Source organism: Zootoca vivipara, chromosome 13 (assembly GCF_965207765.1).
Source record: "Zootoca vivipara chromosome 13, rZooViv2.hap1.1, whole genome shotgun sequence".
In the NCBI taxonomy this organism is placed as follows: Eukaryota; Metazoa; Chordata; class Lepidosauria; order Squamata; family Lacertidae; genus Zootoca; species Zootoca vivipara.
The window spans coordinates 39,139,750-39,158,468 of NC_142596.1; the positions used below are offsets into that span (position 1 = coordinate 39,139,750).

Sequence of the window (18,719 nt, forward strand, 5' to 3'; positions counted from 1 at the left end):
AGTTCCTCTTGTGGCAGGAGGGGATGGGGGGAGGGAGGGGGGGAGGCCAAACCCAACTTATAATGGACCCCTTTGATTCTCAACGCCCACAGGTACTACTGGTGGCAGAAGTGGACTGGTGGGTGGAGGGAAAATGAAGGGACAGTGTCATATTGTATGTTTTGTTTGTCTTGTTTGTATAAAACTAATAAAAATTATTATAAAAAAGAAAAGAAATGAATGATGGGCAGAGATACAGTGGAAGCAAGCTGTTTGGGAGTTTCTCCTCTCCCCTTAAGGTACCCCCACCCTGTAAATATTTGTTATACCTAAGAGTGCTGGAGAATTCTAAGGAGAGCTGAAACATGAGTGGAAATTGGCCGAAGTTTGTTTATGCATCCCATGTCCACGATGTAAATCGATCCATCAAATACAAGTTGGTATTCACTGCCGTTGCTTTCACTTTGCAAATGATACATAATTAGTTAGTCCCCTCCACTCCCACTGAGCTTCCTTTGTACTGAAATGAACTGGGTGGAATAACACAGTGACAACTTAATTAACATTAATTATGCAAATTGCATAAGTTAAGTAATTCTGCTGCAGGGGCCAGCAGATGAATAATGTAGATCTTTTTTAAAAAATACTTTATTTACATATTAAAAGTCACACATAATGAAACACATTGATCTATTATAAAAAGAAAAAAGAGGGGGGGGGAGAAAGGAAAAGGAAAAAAGAAAAAGAAAGAAAGAATAAAAAGAACATTCAACAAACAATTGTCAAATACATACAGTGATTTAAGGAATACAAACCGTCATTGACATTATTAATACATATTTCTAGTTTGAGATTATTTTGCATCACCTTATCATTTTCTCCTTTTCTCCTCATGACTCTCACTTTCTTATCTATGCCTAATCTCTGGTTTTGTTCCCGTGATTTATTTAATGACTTCCTTCTGCCTCCATGCAGTTTTCAGCTTTTCATATCTTAATATTTCTGCGTCCATTTTAACATGGTGGAGAACCGTTCTATTATCTCTGTGGAGTTTTTAGTCTATGCTCAACCAAGTGTAATCATTGGAACCGTATTTCATCATATAATTAAAAATAAAATAAAATTAAGAATTCAGAATAATGTAGATCTTTTGCTGGAAGATGACCTGCAGCAGAATGGAAACAGGGCTGAATGCAACGAATACAGGGCGGAATAGAAAATGAAGCCTTCATATATCCCTAGTGTACTTACATAAATTTCTGGGTTCCCTTGAGATGTTTGATATACCTCTTGTGCGTGTATTTGGACACCAGAAGGACTGGGACTTATATATGAATGACAAAAGGTTAAGAGGCAGGTGTCTTCCTTTGGACCCCCAAATCCTGTACCACAGTCTATTTCTTGAGGTTCACTCATCATATTAGCCCTGATTCTTCAGCCATTCTGTAGAACAGTCCCTTCTGGGCTATTAATGTCTCAGGGGCATCGAATTCTGCCACTCGGCCACCTTCCATCACTAAAACCCTGCAAATATTAGAAGTGGAGCATAAAATGTTAGATTTTATCACTAGTCATGCCAAATCAAGAAAGAAAGAAAGAAAGAGCTAAGCTTTCAATATGCAATGAAACCGTAACTAGTTAAACCAACCAGCTTGCGGTGAGATGTGTTCTTTGTAAGCAGCCAGGGCCAAATTCATCAATGGGCATTGCTGACCGAGACCTACAAGATATACAGTTTCTTGGGCAAAGGGTGCTATTATGCTCATTTCGAAGAGCATGTGCAGAACTCATGGACACCATCATGGTCTCTTGATGACTGCTAATTTCCAAATGATTCTGCCCATGCCACTGAACACTTTGGAGGGGGCTCTGTTCTGCATCCCATTGTCATTGGAAACAAAATTGGTGGGGATGTGGGATGGGGCCTTTTCAGTGGTGGCACTTAGGACTGTGGAACCCCTTCCTCCCTGTATGATCTTACTTTCTTCTTTCCAACAGATTATTCTTTTTCCGTCAAGCTTTCTGTAATGATTGGTGGTTTGGTTTTTTTTTGCCCTTATCTTCTAATTGATATCCTTTTGCTCTCTTCTCAAGTACAATTATAATCTCCTACATTTGTTTAAAATTATATCTTGCCTTTCCATGCATACCGTAATTCCCAAAATGGCTGCTTCTGTTCTACTAATTATTCCTGGTTTTGATACTTATTGACATCTATTAACCAAAAAGTAGCAGATCCCGTGCAACACCCCCCACCACCACCACCACACACAGAAAACCAGCACAAATCATTAATGTTAACTAACAGCTGAAGAAGACTTACCTGTCACAGTCCAAAAGGGTGTTCACTCGGTGGGCTATGGTCAGAACTGTGCACTCCCTGAACTGAGTCCTTATGGTGGCTTGAATCTGCAAATCTGTTTCGAGATCCACAGCTGCAGTGGCCTCATCCAAAACCAGGATCTTGGCTTTCCGAAGCAGAGCTCGCGCCAGGCAGATGAGCTGCCGCTGGCCGACACTGGAAAGAAGCAAGGACCATTCATTGGCCACCCAGGTTTTTACAGCTAGGGGAAACTATATGACCCGATGTGTCTTCTATTTGCTTATGTATTTATATACAGGACAGATAAAAAGAAAGCACTTCTTTACACAGCACATAGAGGAGCCGCAGAACTCACTTTCGCAGTAACGTAGTGACTGCCACCAACCTGGATGGCTTTAAAAGATGATTGGATAAATTCATGGAGGATAATGCGGATAATCATGGTGGCTGTCAGAGGGACTCCCTACAGGGACCCTCCCCCAGTCATCCTGACCAGCACTTTGCCCAGTGACAGCGCAAGCAGTGGGTCAGGAGGAGGGAATGAGGAATGGAGCGGAATGGAGAGGGTGCTCCAAGACGTATCAGAGCCTTGGCACTGACCCAGCTGGCCAGAGGAGGAAGGACAGCGCAGCGAGGTGTCAGAGCCTCAGCAACGCTCCAGCCAAAAGACGGGAGAAGGAATGCAGCCCCTTCTGGTGCCCACATTGGGTCATGCACCCAGACGTAGGGCAAGGGGGCGGCGTTTTGGGGTTCCCAGACTATTATGCTGGTGCAAGAGCAGACAAGCGCCATTGCCGGGTTCTGAATCAGACTAGGCAGTCATGTTTTCTGATGTCTCTGCACTGTAAATAGTATGCACAATAAAGCTCTTAAAGACAGAGCAGACTGGAGTGTCTTTACTCGAGAGTAGCCGCAACAATCCCCTGACAGTGGCTACGCTCTGCCTCCACAGCAGGAGGCAGTAATGCTTCTGAATGCCGGTTGCCGGAGATCATAGCAGGAAAGAGTGCTCTTGTGCTTGGAACCTGCTTGGAGGTTTCCTGCAAGCATCTTGTTAGCTACAGGATGCTGGATTAGATGGGCATTGGTCGGATCCAGCAGAGCTCTTCTTATTTATTGCCTATTTTATCCCACCTTCCCTCCAAGGAGCACAAGAATACATAGTTCTCTTCCTCCCCATTTTACCCTCAAAGCAACTCTGTGCAGTAGGCGAGGCTGAGAGATGGTGACTTGCCCAAGGTCACCCTAGTGTGAGTTTCATGACTGAGCGGGGATTCAAACCCTGGTCTCCCTAGCCCAGGTCTAACACTCTAACCAACATTCAATCAACAACACAATGAAAAAGGCAGTGCTAAGGGAGAGGCGTGAGTGGCGTCGTGGGTTAAACCACTGAGCCTAGGGCTTGCCAATCAGAAGGTCGGCGGTTTGAATCCCTGCAACGGGGTGAGCTCCCGTTGCTCGGTCCCAGCTTCTGCCAACCTAGCAGTTTGAAAGCACGTCAAAGTGCAAGTAGATAAATAGGTACCGCTACAGCGGGAAGGCAAACGGCATTTCCGTGCGCTGCTCTGGTTCACCAGAAGCAGCTTTGTCATGCTGGCCACATGACCTGGAAGCTGTATGCCGGCTCTCTCGGCCAATAACGCGAGATGAGCGCCGCAACCCCAGAGTCGGTCACGACTGGACCTAATGGTCAGGGATCCCTTTACCTTTTTAAAGGACAGAGAACACAGAAGAGGTTAAATTTCAGAGGAAAACATGCCTGGAATTCTGCTTCCATGTGGCCAGTCTATTGGAAGACCATAAATAATATGCAAAGGCACTGTCCCTCTCCTGCTCATGTTTCCCAACCACAGCTGATCCCCAGGTCCTGACAAACTGGTAGCCCCAGAAACCAAGGCACAAGTGAAGTCTCCTTTTCTTTCCCCTTCCTTTGGGTACCTCAGATTTTCGCCTCCTTCCGAGCACTCGTAAGCCAACTGATCAGGTAGATCCAAAACGAAGCTCTTGAGCAGCGTCAGTTCGAGAGCAGTCCAGATCTCCTCCTCAGAGCACACGTCCAAAGGATCAAGGTTCGTTTTTAGAGAGCCCGAAAACAAAACTGGGTCCTGAGCAGAGGGAAAGCACCAGAGAATTCTGTCCCTTTCAGGCTTTCGCCATGTCTCATCTTCCAATCTTAAATTGAGTCCTCCATATTTCTACATACAGCTTTGGGCCTCCCCTAGAAACCTAAAGGGGATGCAAGATCTACGGGGGTGTTAATGCTGTGAGCCCCTCCATCCTATGCTCAGTTTGTGTGCATGTGCAACTAAAACCATATATCCTGAAGACACCAGAGTCTCTGCTGAAACTGAAGCTGAGTAAGTACAGGAATCTTTGAGCCTGGGGTGGTGCATAACAATATTGTTATAACCCACCCTGGGATCTTATGGTGAAGGGAGGGTTAGAAATCCTATTACAGTTATAAACAAACTGATCATTGCCACCAGGAAGCAGCTTCATACCTGTGGGATAATGGCAACCTTGCTTCTCAGGTCGTGCAGACCCAAAAGGGCAATATTGGTCCCGTCAATCACAATCTCTCCCGCAGCAGCTTCCACTAGCCTCAGAAGTCCCATGGCTAGGGATGACTTCCCGGCCCCTGTTCTTCCAGCTATGCCAACCTAAGAGATAACAGAGCGTTGAGATGCAAGACAGGTAGCAGAGCTGTGAAAAGCAAAGTCAGCCAAAAGCTTGGATTTGTGCTGCATCTTTGCCAATACAGCTTTTATTCCTACAAGACCATTTCCAAACATCCCAGTCACACATAGGAAAACAAGTTGCAGGATTTCAGCAGGAAGTTGCGGGACATGCACCGATTGGAAATGAAGCAGTATGCCATCCCAAAACTTTTGTAGACATGAAAACATGGTTTGCATATACCATCGTGAGCACAAATCATCCTGAATGCACAATCAAAAGGATGTCTGGATTGAACCTCAAACCAACAAAGTGGGGAAAGATCAGCTTCATATAACACCTTTCCCCACACCCTCTCTTTGGGAAGGATGCTATTTCTTCTTGAGTAGCGCTTACCCAATAAACACACCTCCCTCCAAGTACTTAAGGTGTCATAAGCACCAGCTTACCTTTTCTCGTCCATTGATCTTGAGGTTGATGTTCTCCAAAGCTAATTCTAAGCCTGGCCTGTATCGCAAGCTGTAGCCTTTGAATTCAATCTCCCCTTCATTGAGCCAGTTCTCGTGCAGGAGGTGATTGTCCAAAGTCCAGGGAGCCTGAACAGAGACACAGTGGCACCTCAAGCTCAAAAACACCAGGTCTCAAACAGCTGTGAAACAGAGCAACTATGGTACAAAAGGGCTGCTATAGTAGGGCTTTAAATCCTGTGGCTTCAGGGTTAGCTGATGGGCAGACAGCTAATTTTCCTCTGATCCACATTTAATGTTTGATGCGGGAGAGCTAATAGTAAGAAAAGGGAGTACCATGCTAGTTGCCTCGGTCCAGTATACCTGAAGGAGCATCTCCACCCCCACCGTTCTGCCCGGACACTGAGGTCCAGCATCAAGGGCCTTCTGGCGGCTCCCTCGCTATGAGAAGCCAAGCTACAGGGAGCCATGCAGAGGGCCTTCTTAGTAGTAGCACCCGCCCTGTGGAACAGCCTCCCACCAGATGTCAAAGAGAAAAAACAACTACCAGACTTTTAGAGGATATCTGAAGGCAGCCCTGTTTAGGGAAGCTTTTAACATTTAATAGATTATTTTACTGTTTTGTTGGAAGCCGCCCAGAATGGCTGGGGAAACCCAGCCAGATGGGTGGGATTATTATTATTATTATTATTATTATTATTATTATTATTATTATTATCTGTGCAAACTTGCCAGAAGGTGCACAACCCTGAGCCAGCACCCTCCTTGCTGGACAAACCAACAACTGCAGCCAGGAAAGAAAGGTGCAGGGTGAATGAGGGTGAGACAAAAGACTGCCTGTTAGGCCCTTTAAAATGGAGGCTGATGGGGCACAGGAGAGACAGCTGTTAGCTTATAGGCCACAAATATCTGAAAGGCTGCCTCCTTCCCTACAGACCCCCTCAGTGTTAGGGGAGGCAGAAGAGGCCCTCTTGGCATTTCCACCTCTCTTGGATGCATGGAGGGTGGAGGTCTAGGAGAGGGACCCTAAGCTGCAGAATTCCCACCCCACTGAGGTGCCTCTGGCACCTTCCCTGGGAAGCTATTGTCATATGATGAAGACATGCCTCTTTACCCATGCCTTTTGAAACCCCATATATATATATTTCAGGACCCACCCTACTCTTCTGATTGGAAATGTTTCTTTTTAAAACAAACAAAAACAAAAGTATTTTTTATTAAAGCTGGAGAAACAAAGAAAAAAACAGTATACAGAAGATAACAAGAAATTCTAACTCCTTTTAATATTGTATTGTAATACTGCTGCCACTGTCCAAGGGACCTTAAAGTGAAAGGCATGGAAGACATCGAACAGATGATTATGATGAAGGTGACAGCATCCCAAGGAAGGAAGGAAGGATGGAAGGAAATATGCAGTCCCAGAATCCCAGAGACTTAGAAGCTATGGAGGTGTGGACCTCTCTCCCTTAGAGAGAGGCAATGACGGGGACGGAACTAACTTACGAGTGAAGCAATTCCTTTTCTCTTTCCCACTAAAGAAGGCTCCTTCTGTTTTTCTTGTGCTTGCCTGCCTTCTACTGCAAGAATGGGGAAGTTTTCTGTCAAGGGTTACATTCTTTCAGGGGGAAATCCATCGTTTCTCATTTTCTCCAATCTGAACCTTGCTCCTTTACATTTCTACATTTGTTTTGTATGTGTCTCTCTGTGTGTGAGTGTGTACACGCACACGCACACACACACACACACACTTATTTATTCATTTATTTCATCAGCATTATAGCGAAGATTCTCCCCAATAGGTAAATTTTCCCTAAACAATTCTGCCTAACATATTTTGTGTGTGTGTGTGTGTGTGTGTTTGTGTGTGTGTATGTGTGTGTGTGTGCAAAGTATTTTCTCCTAATCCAATGCAGTTTTGTATGTTGTTTTCAGTAACACATGCATTTATCTGCCCTTGGCTGGATAACTACAACGCAAAATGGAGAGTTAATTCTGAAGGACAGCTCTGTTTTGGTTTATCTACGGTATTGTTACATTAGGTACCGTAGGTTTGCTTTTAAATGCAAGCCAAGTCAAATTACTCCCCCATCAGAAGGTAGAAGGAACTCACCCTTTTCTCAGCCCCCCTTATGACCTCCCTGCTTCTCTCTCTCTCTCTCTCTCTCTGCCCAGAGGGTTGCTGGAAGGACAGATCACAATGGCTAAGAACATGAGAAAGCTGTGCTTGATCAGGGCAAAAACTTTGCACCTTGTTCTCACAGTGGCCAACCAATGGGAAGCCCCAGAGCAGGACCTGAGAGCAACAGCGCTCTTCCAAGCAGGAACTCATGGCTTGAAGGGGACTCCCCCACTTCTTCTCACACCATTCATCAACCACCCATTTGGGTTTCCTACATGAATTGACTCAAGGAGAGGGCCATCACTTACCTCTTTGGGCGTCATCGAGTAATCAGTCACTCTCTCTACAGACACAATGTTGTTATCCGTTTCTGCTAAGGAGCGCACCATCCAGTTCAAAACACCGGTAATCTGAACAAAATGAGAGTGGGGGGGGGGAGCACAAAATGACAGGAAGCCGAGATGGATTAGGTGGTTCCAGATCCACATTCCTCTTATGGACAGCCAGTGTGGTGTAGTGGTTAGCGTGTTGGACTTAGGACGTGGGAAACCAGGGTTTGAATCCCCACTTGGCCATGAAGCTCACCTTGAGCTCTTTGGAGAAAAAGGTGGGATATAAATGCAATAATAAAATTAAATTAAAAGACACCGAAAATTAAAAATGCAAATACAGGCCTTATAAGGAGGAACTGCACCCCTCACACCTTGAAATTGTATTTTAACTTTTATCATTCCTTGCCTAAACAACCAGGGAGCAAGGCTAACAGGATTAATAACCAATACATTGAGTTAATTTGGGGGCAAGGAACAGGGAAAGACCTTGCTTTTGATAGCTAAAGAATCCCTGAGAGAAAGCCACCCAACCTCTGTTTAAAAAAAACTTCCAATGAAGGAGCATCTACCATCTTCTAAGGGAGTCCATTCCACTGCTGATTAGTTCTTAATGTCAGAAAGTTCTTCCTGATGTTTAGTCGGAATCTCCTTTCTTGGAATTTGAATACATTGGCTTGGGTCCTAGTCTCTGGGGCAGCAGAAAACAAGCTTGCTCCATCTTCCATGTGCGTATCAGTCGATCTCCTTTATTGGCACAAAAAAGTGCATCGTATAGCATGTGATTATAATACTCTACAGCTCAAAATCCCATGAGCCTCATCAAACCGATTCCTGTGCACTTCTTGCTAAATAAAAGCAAGCAAACAACCTTGTTTTCTTTGCCAGATAAGGACATGGTGATGTGTTCAGGTTACCTGCAGAGCACAGGAAACAGAAAAGCCCACGATCCCTGGACTGAGGTGTGATTTGTTTACCACAGCGAGTAAAGCTGCAAACAGGACGATGCCATTCCCTAGGAATTCTGTGTTTGTGGCAAGCCACCTGGGATTTTAAGAGAGAGAGAGAGAGAGAGAGAGAGAGAGAGAGAGAGAGAGAGAGAGAGAGAGAGAGGTGCCTGGTTCTCACATGTCACAGACTGGCTGGATGCAAAGGAGTGGTTTGAGGCACCAGCTGGGGGGCCCCCAGGGGGAAGAAGGCCCAGTCCTGAGGGCCACATGGAGAAGTCTGGAGGCCCACCGTCATCTCGCTTTCAGGGAGCCGGCGTTTGCCCACAGACAGCTTTCCGGGTCATGTGGCCAGCATGACTAAACCGCGACGGAAACCAGAGTGCATGGAAACGCCGTTTACCTTCTTGCTGCAGTGGTACCTATTTATCTACTTGCACTGGCGTGCTTTTGAACTGCTAGGGGGTTCGAACCGCCGACCTTCCGATCGGCAAGCCCAAGAGGCTCAGTGGTTTAGACCCCAGCGCCACCCGCATCCAAGAGGACAGCCATTCTGAGCCCAACCATAAAAGCTCGGACGCATGGCATTCTCTTTCCTTCTCAGAAGCTGCAACTTCATACCTGTCAGCCACCACGGCCGGGAAAGACGCCCTGTGGTTTTTGTCCACCTTAAGGTCGTTCTGCAGAATAAAACGCTGCTGGTCCTTGTATGCACGGATGACGGTGCTCCCTTGGAAGGTCTCCGAAATGTGGGAATAGATGGGCGAGCGGCTGGCGGCTTCCAGGCGTTTCAGCTGGCAGGAGGTGGTGACGAAGAAGCTCTGAGGGACAAGAGGAAGAAGAAAGAGACATCACGGAAGCAGAGCGGCCTTTCCCAAGCTGGGGTCCTCTGTCCGGACCTTGTTGGACTCCAACTCCCATCAAACCCAGCAAGCAAGGGATTGTGAGAGTTGTTGCAGTAAAGCATCTGCAAAGGAACACTGAAGCAGAGCATCCAAGTCTACCCTTATTACAGTGGCTCAGGAAAGTAAGCCATTGTTTAAATTCCAATATAGTCTTACTGCTGTTCAGCCACTGTGTTGTGAACTGCGATCTACGGGCATAGGGCAGCATACAAATCTAATAAACAAATAATCAATAATGATATTTTATGGTTGTTTTTTTAAGCTTTCTGTTTTTCCTGTGTTTGTTTTAATTTTTGTAAGCCGCCTTGAGTCCTGGTTGTGGGCAAGAGGTATAGGTAAACTAATAGTATTTTAATGAGGAGAGCAGATTACACATTGTCAGGGGGTTGTTGCAGCTAATCTCGAATAAAGACGCTCCAGTCCGCGCTGTCTTTAAGAGTTTTATTGTGCATACGTATTTACAGTGCAGAGATAGCAGAAAACATGACCACCTAGTCACTTCCAGAATCCGGCAATGGCTTCTGTCTGCTTCAGGGCCAGCATAAAAGCCTGGACACCCCAAAACACCACCCCTTAGCCCTACGTGTGGGCACACGCCTCAATTCGGGTGCCGGAAGGAGAGGTCTCCCCTCTTGCTGGCTGGGGCGGCGCCTGGGCTCCAGCGTCTCGCTGAGCCCCTCATCCGCTGTCCCTCAACCAGAGCCAAGGCTCTGACGCGTCTCTGAGCCGTTCCTGCCCGCTCTGTTCCCCAGAGCATAGCCAGGGCTCGGACGCCTCACTGAGCCCTCTCTCTAAACCGCTCCATTCCTCATTCCCTCCTCCTGACTCGCTGCTCGTGCTATCACTGGGCGAAGTGCTGGTCAGGATGACGGGGGGAGGCTCCCTGTAGGGAGTCCCCCTGACACACATTCACCTCTAATTACAACAATGAACTGGCCCAAAAACATGGCAGAGGGAGCTAATACATACCTGGAACACAGCATACAAGGCTGTCAGGGGGACGATAGCCACCACAGCTATTGGAGTGGCCATGACAATAACCACGTAGATCTCTAGCAGAATGAACAGGAACCCCAGCAAGGACTTCAGCTTGTCTGGGATGATGGAATCAATGGCGTCCATTTCTTTGGAGAAGCGGTTGAGCAGGTCGCCGCTAGGCGTCCGTTCAAAGAATGACATCGGCAACCGGAGGACATCGTGTAGGAGCCTCCGGAAGAGCTCGTGGGAGGCCACGGTCCCAGCCAAGAAGACGGAGGCTATCGATCCAAACTTCCCAATGGCTGCAGTGCAAGAGAGTCAGTGTGGCGTAATAGTTAAGAGTGTCAGGGAGGCCAGGGTACAAATCCCTGCTCAGCTATGTAGCTCAATGGGGTGACCTTGGGCCAGTTGTTGTCTCTCAGCCCAACCTACCTCCCAGGGTTGTTGTGAAGGTGAAATAGGGCTGTATGAGAGAGGGAGGTAATGTGTTTTACCCCTGGGGGATAGCTCAGTTGGTAGAGCATGAGACTCTCAAGCCCAGGGCCATGGGTTCAAGCCCCACATTGGGTGAGAGATTCCTGCACTGCAGGGGTTTGGATTAGATGATCCTTGTGGCTCCTTCCAGCTCTCCTATGATTCTATGAGACAGTGAAAACCACACACACCACCTTGAGCTCCTTGGAAGAAAAGGCAGTATACAAAGGGGATAAATAAAATGATAATAATAGATGAGAGATACTTTCTTTTATTATCAATATTAAGGTGGCCTGGACTGGTTAACTAGATAGATAAGATAACGAGAGCCTTCCTAGTTAGCTCACAATAGCAGATTAAAGCAAAACACTATGAAAGAAAACAATCAAATTACACCAGAGACATTGATAACCAGAGACAGAGGGGGAAATGACCTGGGAAAAGTCTCAGGGGCTGAGTAGAGAAGTCTCAAGGAATTTGCAGAAAGGACCTGGGGAGACTGCAGGGCTGAACAAACCTTGGGCGAATCCAAGGAAAAAGTAAACGCTGATTCGGAGCTCGGTATGCTGCTGCGTTCCATTGTAAATGGGGTCGTTGGCCCACAGGCTGAGCCAGTAACCTTGGCAAAAGGATGCAGCTTGTTGGCAGATAAACAAAAGCAGAATGTAAGCCCAGAGGAAAGACCCCGCCACTCTCAGGTAGGTCAGGTAGACTGAAGTCTTTGCCTAGAGAGACGAAGGGGATAAAAAAGCTCAGGTTGGCTAAGCTAGGAAGACAGGAAGCTGCCTTTTATGGACACATCCACACCACACATTTTAAAAAAAACTACGATGCCACTTCAAACAGCTATGGCTTCTCCCAAAGAATCCTGGGAGTTGTAGTTTGTTAAGGGTGCTGAGAGGAGACCCCCACCTTTCCCCACCCAGAGCTATGTTTCTCAGAGTGGCCTAACAATCAATCCCTCTTCCCAGGGAGTTGTGATGGAAAACTGTGTTATTATACACAACTAAGTCATTTCAAATTACCCTCCCAGTTTGCTGTTTCTCGCCTTCTGTCGTGAATTCTGCTCCATCTGTTGTCTTGCAACCTCTCTTTTCCGAAGACTTGTAAGACCTTGATAGAAAGAAGCAGCAAGATGGATTGATTTCATGTACTGGGTTATCACAGTCCAAAAAGCTTTACTTGGGGCACAATCCTATTCTCAAATTCCACTGGCTAAGCGTCCATAGGGTTTGGTGGAAGCTCCAGCTACACTGACAGAATATCAGCTATGCAGCCCTGTTTCCTTTCCACTGCAGTTTGCCTTCTGCATTATTCATCTCACTGCCCACTGCGGCAAAATTCATTGCCATTGTGCTATCCCACCCCATTCATTTCAATTAAAAGGAATGCTAACGGGGATAAATGTCATCGCTGACATAACCTTTGCAGACTAAGAGCAGCAACAACAACAACCATATTTGCTAGACTGATTTCCATCCTGTATACAGGACAAATAAGTGAACACTGGCAATTTCTATTCCTTTATCCATTCTTGTCAGAATTCTCCAAGATCCCTACTTCCCAGACGGTATTTTCTCCCTTTAAAAAATAGCATGGATCCTCTTCTGCACCATCAGAGTGAAAATATACTTAAGATAAGTGAAAGGGCTCTTGTTGAGCTTTAAAGAGCTTTCGGATATCACCTCACATTCATGGCTGAGGTCACATCAACACCACACACTTAAAACATGGAGAATCCTGGGAACCATAGTCTATTAAGGGTGCTGGGAACTGCAGCTCTGTGAGGACAGCAGCCTTAACAAACACAGTTTCCAGGACTCTTTGTAGGAAGCCATGGCTGTTTAAGTGATACAAGGATGTGTTCGATGTATGTGTGGTTGTGACGTGTGGTTGCAGTCCTAACTATGGTTACACAGAAGTAAGTCCCATTTGATTGAGTGGAGCTTACTCACAGATAAGCGTGGTTTGCAGTTTCTATAACTTACTATCTCAATTATTTACTGTCAGGGGATTGTTGCGGCTACTCCCAAGTAAAGACGCCCCAGTCCACTCTGTCTTTAAGGGTTTTATTGTGCATACTATTTACAGTGCAGAGATAACAGAAAACATGACCTCCTAGTCACTCGCAGAATCCGGCAATGGCGCCCTTCTGCTTCTGGGCCAGCATAAAAGCATGGACACCCCGAAATGCCACCCTCTAACCCTGCGTTTGGGCGTGCGCCTCAATTCGGGCGCTGGAAGAGGCTGTGTTCCCTCTTCTACTTGTTGGCTAGGGCACTGCCGGGGCTCTGCTACATCGCTGAGCCTTCCCTCCTCCACTTGTTGGCTGGAGTGGTGCAAGGGCTCTGATGCCTCGCTGAGCCTTCCCTCCTCCATTCCACTGCCTACTGACCCGCTGCTACCGCTCTCACTGGGCGAAGTGCTGGTCAGGATGATGAGGGGAGGCTCCCTGTAGGGAGTCCCCCTGACACTTACCCTCCAAGTTTTCTGTGGCAGGTCATGTGTCCTTTGCTGACAATTTCAATACTTCCTGTACCTGTGCAATTAAGAAGTTTCAGGATTTCTGCATGTGTGTGACAGATTTTGCTATAGCCCAAATAATAACATGGGAAATGCCTGAAATTAAAAAAACACTTCAGGGGCCGATTCTTTACTGATGCCCCGTTGTGACTTGCAGTACCTTGTAAATCCTGGTCCTCTTTCTCATCTGTGTCGTGTGACCTCAAGAAGTCTGCAAAAGCCCATTGTCTCTGCACAAGTTCATGGTAAGAACCTTTTTCAAAGATCGTTCCATTCATTACAAGAATGATGTTATCCACTTTGGGCAAAATATGGATTGTGTTGGTCACTAGAACACGAGTCTGGAATGAGAAGAAACAAACCATCACTCTGTGGTGTCTGTTCTCTTTGATTCCACTCTACCGTACAAATAGATTTCCTGCTGCCAGATATTACATCTTCCTGTCCTGACAATAGTAACAGACACAAATAGAAAAAAAAAAACGGGTTCAGGCCAACATACAAAGTCACAATATATGGCATGTAGACCAAAAGGTGGCATTGCCCTATTTATCGCAACGCAAATACAGGCGGATATTACTCAGAGGTGGATATGGCAAGCAAAATACAACAAATGCATTCATCACAATGTACAAGACATGCAGTGCATATAAGTGGTACTCCAGAATCATCAAAATAAGTACAATACAGTGGTGCCTCACAAGACGAATTTAATTCGTTCCGCGAGTCAATTCGTTTTGCGAAAAATTCGTCTTGCGAATCGCGGTTTCCCATAGGAATGCATTGAAATTTCTTTTTTTGCCCATAGGAACGCATTAATTAAATTTCAATGCATTCCTATGGGAAACCATTATTCGCAAGACAATTTTTTCGCAAAACGAATTCGTCTTGCGAGTCACCATCAGATCACAAGACACATTCGTCTTGGGAAAAATTCGTCTTGCAGGGCACTGTATTACAATAAATTATATGTTTTCATTATCTCTGATGCAAGGAGCAGCTGTAACAAACAGGACTGGAGCAAGGTGATTCCAGTTTCGAAGAGAAACTCCTCCTTCAGCCTGCAAAGTTAGCAAGGTCCCACATTGGGTATAAGTTGAGGCAACTGCTGCTAGCCAACAGTAACAGAGCAGGGTAAGTTCACAAATGGTTAATGTTCCCCATCACTCCACAGCTCATCATCTTATTTACCTTTTTGTGCATCTCAACGATAATAATAATACTTATCGATTTTATTTGTCATCTTTTACAGCAAAGTGTCTCAAAGCAACTTACGTCATCAAATGAGAAACAATGAAACCAAATATTAAAACAACAATAAAACAAGACCTGGGTGGGGTGGGTGGTATTCAACTTAGTTTTACTTGGAGAAGATCCACTGAAAATAATGGACCTAACTTAGTCATGTTCATTTATTTCAATGGGTTGCTCTGAGTGTGTGTGTGTGTGTGTGTGTGTGTGTGTGTGTAGAAAGAGAGAGAACGAATCCTACACATCCCACTTAATGATGAGCACCACTAAGCCCACTGGCATATCTAACTGCCCTCCCAATTAAAGATCAAAAGTCTAGCACCTAAAAACAAACAATGATGGCATCCGGTGTGCTTCCCCAAGGAGAGCATTCCCCAAACAGGGAGCCACCACTGAAAAGGCCTCTGTCTTTGTCAAGTGCCAACTAGAGGGAAGAAGGGAGAATTCCCCAAACTGCTGTCCTCCAGACATTTTGGACTCCAGCTCCCATCAGTCCCAACCAACATGGCCAGTGATCAAGGATGATGGGAACTGTAGTAACTGGTGGCTGTTGGGAGCCAAAATGCTAGATGAGATGGACTCTTGGTTTGATCTAGCAAAACAATTCTTAAGATTAAAATTCATGTGCACCATTCAGAAACACTATTAGGCATGCATCAGTTTGCGTTATCTGTGTGTACATCTTCTAATCTATGCCCAGTTTCAAGCACTGTTAAACAGCGGATTCTAGTTTAACTTTGCTCCTTCTTCATCATTTTAGCACCAAATGGCTGTGTTCCTCTTTTGAAACTCTGGCCTTATGTTCAGCTGGATTATTTTAGGACTACATATTGGATCCTTTAAAGTCACGAAAGAAAAGGCACCCATAAAGGGCTTAAAGAGAGAGGGAGCAATTAGTACCTTGTTTTTTAATAAGCCGTTTGGTCCAATGACCTGCTCAAAAATGTGCTGGCCAACCTGAGAATCCACAGCCGAAAGGGGGTCGTCCAGAAGATAAATGGAAGCCTTCTTGTAAACAGCCCGAGCCAGACTGAGCCTCTGCTTCTGTCCTCCAGAAATGTTTATGCCCTGTTGCAACACAAAATATCCACAACACATACACACATCCCTTATCACATACACACAAAATATCCACAACACATACACACATCCCTTATCACAGAGTTCCTGAAAAGGGCTTTTCATAAGTGAGGCTGAAATTGAGTTTCCTGCATCTGCAAAACCCCAGATTGGCTAGAAACTCACTTAAGCATTGTGCTGAAAAGTCTTCTGGGTTCAGGAAACTCAGCCCTTACACATCCATCCTATGCAAGGTCAGGCCATCCAAACATCAGCTTTATATAAGAAGCTGCCTTACAAAGAGCCAGACTATCAGTCCATCTAGTTCAGTATTTTGTCTGCAATGACTGGCAGTGGCCCTCCAAGGTTTCAGATGGGGACATTCCCAGTTCTACTTAGAGACAAGACAGATCCCAAGCATCTCCATCAATATGTGCTTTGGCTGGAGATCTGCAACCCAGAATTTGGAGAAGTGAGGATTTTGAAGAACAGCTGCATTTTTGGCTCACATACTATTTTGGGAAGTACGAAACAAATAGGTTTACAATAAAATGCGAGCCAAGCTCAATTTCTTCCCCCACAACTACTTGCAGCGCCTACCTTAAATTAAATCCTGATCCATCTTTTGTTTACTCCTGGCATAAACAACACTGAGCAAGACAAACCAATGGTCTGGTTCAATATAATGCAAATTCCTATGGGTTATATCCATTGCTAGTCCGACTCAGAGTAGACCCACTGAAGTTAGCGGGCATGCCTAACTCAGGTCCTTTCATTTTAATGGGTCCAAGGAGAGCTTAGCTGGATACACTTCTATGCTCCTGCAAATATTGTCACAACCTGCACCCCACTTTCTCTTTGTCAAAGATAAACCCACAGCTGTCAGGGACTGGGCAGAGGAGGATTGGTGGAGACTGCCTCCCCATCCTGACCCTTCCAGGGAGGAGGAAGAGGAAGACAGTATAGATTTACAGCAGGGGTTTGAGGGACGTTGCGGCTCAGAGGCAGATGAGGGTGAAAGTTGGGAAATCATGGGAGAGCCGGAACAGCACCTGGCTGACACGTTATCATTAGAAAGCACCCCAGACCCTCCATCTCCCAGAACCTGGCGAGCCTTAAAAGTAGGAGAGCAAAGAGTTCAAAGACAGAGGGCATATAGCAGCACCCATAGAAGAGACAAATGAGGAAGTGGGAGAGACAGGGGTGTGTGGAGATTCACTTGGGACAACGCCATTATCCAAGAGGCTGGGTTCTATAGCCTTTCTCTGTAAAGACTGAAATTTTAAAAAAAGGACTGTAAGGAACTTTTCCTTGTCTTTATATACTTTCCTGGGCAACCAGCCGGGAGCTGCTGACAGCATCCTGACAACAGCATTGCACAGAGTAAAAATCAAAATGGTAGACACACCACAATAGGACTATAAAATACAAAAATGAGTCCCATTTGGAGGCGGGCACAAAAGCACCTGTAGAACATCCCAAACAATCAGGTATTATCATCATTTTTCAAAATTAGCTCTTGGTCAGACAAATAATGAACCAAGAACCTTCTCTCCGATTTCTGTCCGACTTCCAGCAGGGAAGCTCTCCAGGTCCGGCTCCAGCGCACAGGCTTTGACCACTCTGTTGTACCACTTCCTATCCATCTTCTGTCCAAATATGATATTGTCTTCCACTGACATATTTTGTATCCAGGGTTTCTGGGGAACAAACGCTACTGTGCCCTGTGAAATTGAATTAAGAGATGATCACCAGCTTTCAAAAAACGAGGGTAAGAAAGGATGTAGCTCAGAAAGCAGCAACTATATATACACTAGACTCTGGTCTCATACACACAATACATTTAAAGCCCAAAGGAACTGTAATCTAAAGGTTCTGGGGACTGTCGCTCTGCGAGGGGTCAACTACAGTTCCCAGGATTATTTGGGGGAAGCCAGGTGTTTTAAATGCACGGTGTGGATGTGACCTAAAACTAAAAGCTTGCTTAGAATAGGGGGGGGGGGGAGAATCATAGAATCATAGAGTTGGAAGAGACCACAAGGGCCATCCAGTCCAACCCCCTGCCAAGCAGGAAACACCATCAAAGCATTCCTGATAGATGGCTGTCAAGCCTCCGCTTAAAGACCTCCAAAGAAGGAGACTCCACCACACTCCTTGGCAGCAAGTTCCACTATCGAACAGCTCTTACTGTCAGGAAGTTCTTCCTAATGTTTAGGTGGAATCTTCTTTCTTGCAGTTTGAATCCATTGCTCCGTGTCCGCTTCTCTGGAGCAGCAGAAAACAACCTTTCACCCTCTTCTATATGACATCCTTTTATATATTTGAACATGGCTATCATATCAACCCTTAACTTTCTCTTCTCCAAGCTAAACATACCCAGTTCCCTAAGCCGTTCCTCATAAAGCATTGTTTCCAGGCCTTTGACCATTTTGGTTGCCCTCCTCTGGACACGTTCCAGCTTGTCAGTATCCTTCTTGAACTGTGGTGCCCAGAACTGGACACAGTACTCCAGGTGAGGTCTGACCAGAGCGGAATACAATGGTACTATTACTTCCCTTGATCTAGATGCTATACTCCTATTGAAGCAGTCCAGAATTGCATTGGCTTTTTTAGCTGCTGCATCACACTGTTGACTCATGTCAAGTTTGTGGTCTACCAAGACTCCTAGATCCTTTTCACATGTACTGCT

The 18,719-nt window shown here is 45.7% G+C and overlaps 1 protein-coding gene across 11 annotated transcripts in view; it reads right to left on the reverse strand.

Annotated features, from left to right (window-relative positions):
* Window positions 1-292: 292 nt before the first annotated feature.
* The window catches only part of ABCC6 (ATP binding cassette subfamily C member 6), a 40,770-nt gene continuing 22,343 nt past the window's right edge, over window positions 293-18,719 (reverse strand). For 3 of the 11 annotated variants that reach the window (XM_060283012.2, XM_088656527.1, XM_060283011.2), the window contains 15 exons: window positions 17,578-17,754; window positions 15,872-16,039; window positions 13,881-14,061; window positions 13,676-13,736; window positions 12,223-12,310; window positions 11,715-11,922; window positions 10,715-11,025; window positions 9,462-9,661; window positions 8,811-8,937; window positions 7,873-7,974; window positions 5,428-5,574; window positions 4,804-4,962; window positions 4,241-4,407; window positions 2,303-2,497; window positions 677-1,503 (listed from right to left, as the gene is read on the reverse strand). In XM_060283012.2, the coding sequence (XP_060138995.2) occupies window positions 1,395-1,503; window positions 2,303-2,497; window positions 4,241-4,407; window positions 4,804-4,962; window positions 5,428-5,574; window positions 7,873-7,974; window positions 8,811-8,937; window positions 9,462-9,661; window positions 10,715-11,025; window positions 11,715-11,922; window positions 12,223-12,310; window positions 13,676-13,736; window positions 13,881-14,061; window positions 15,872-16,039; window positions 17,578-17,754 (2,400 nt within the window). In that variant the 3' untranslated portion in view covers window positions 677-1,394. The other 8 variants (XR_015946768.1, XR_009558578.2, XR_015946767.1 and 5 more) reach the window with 8 other exon arrangements.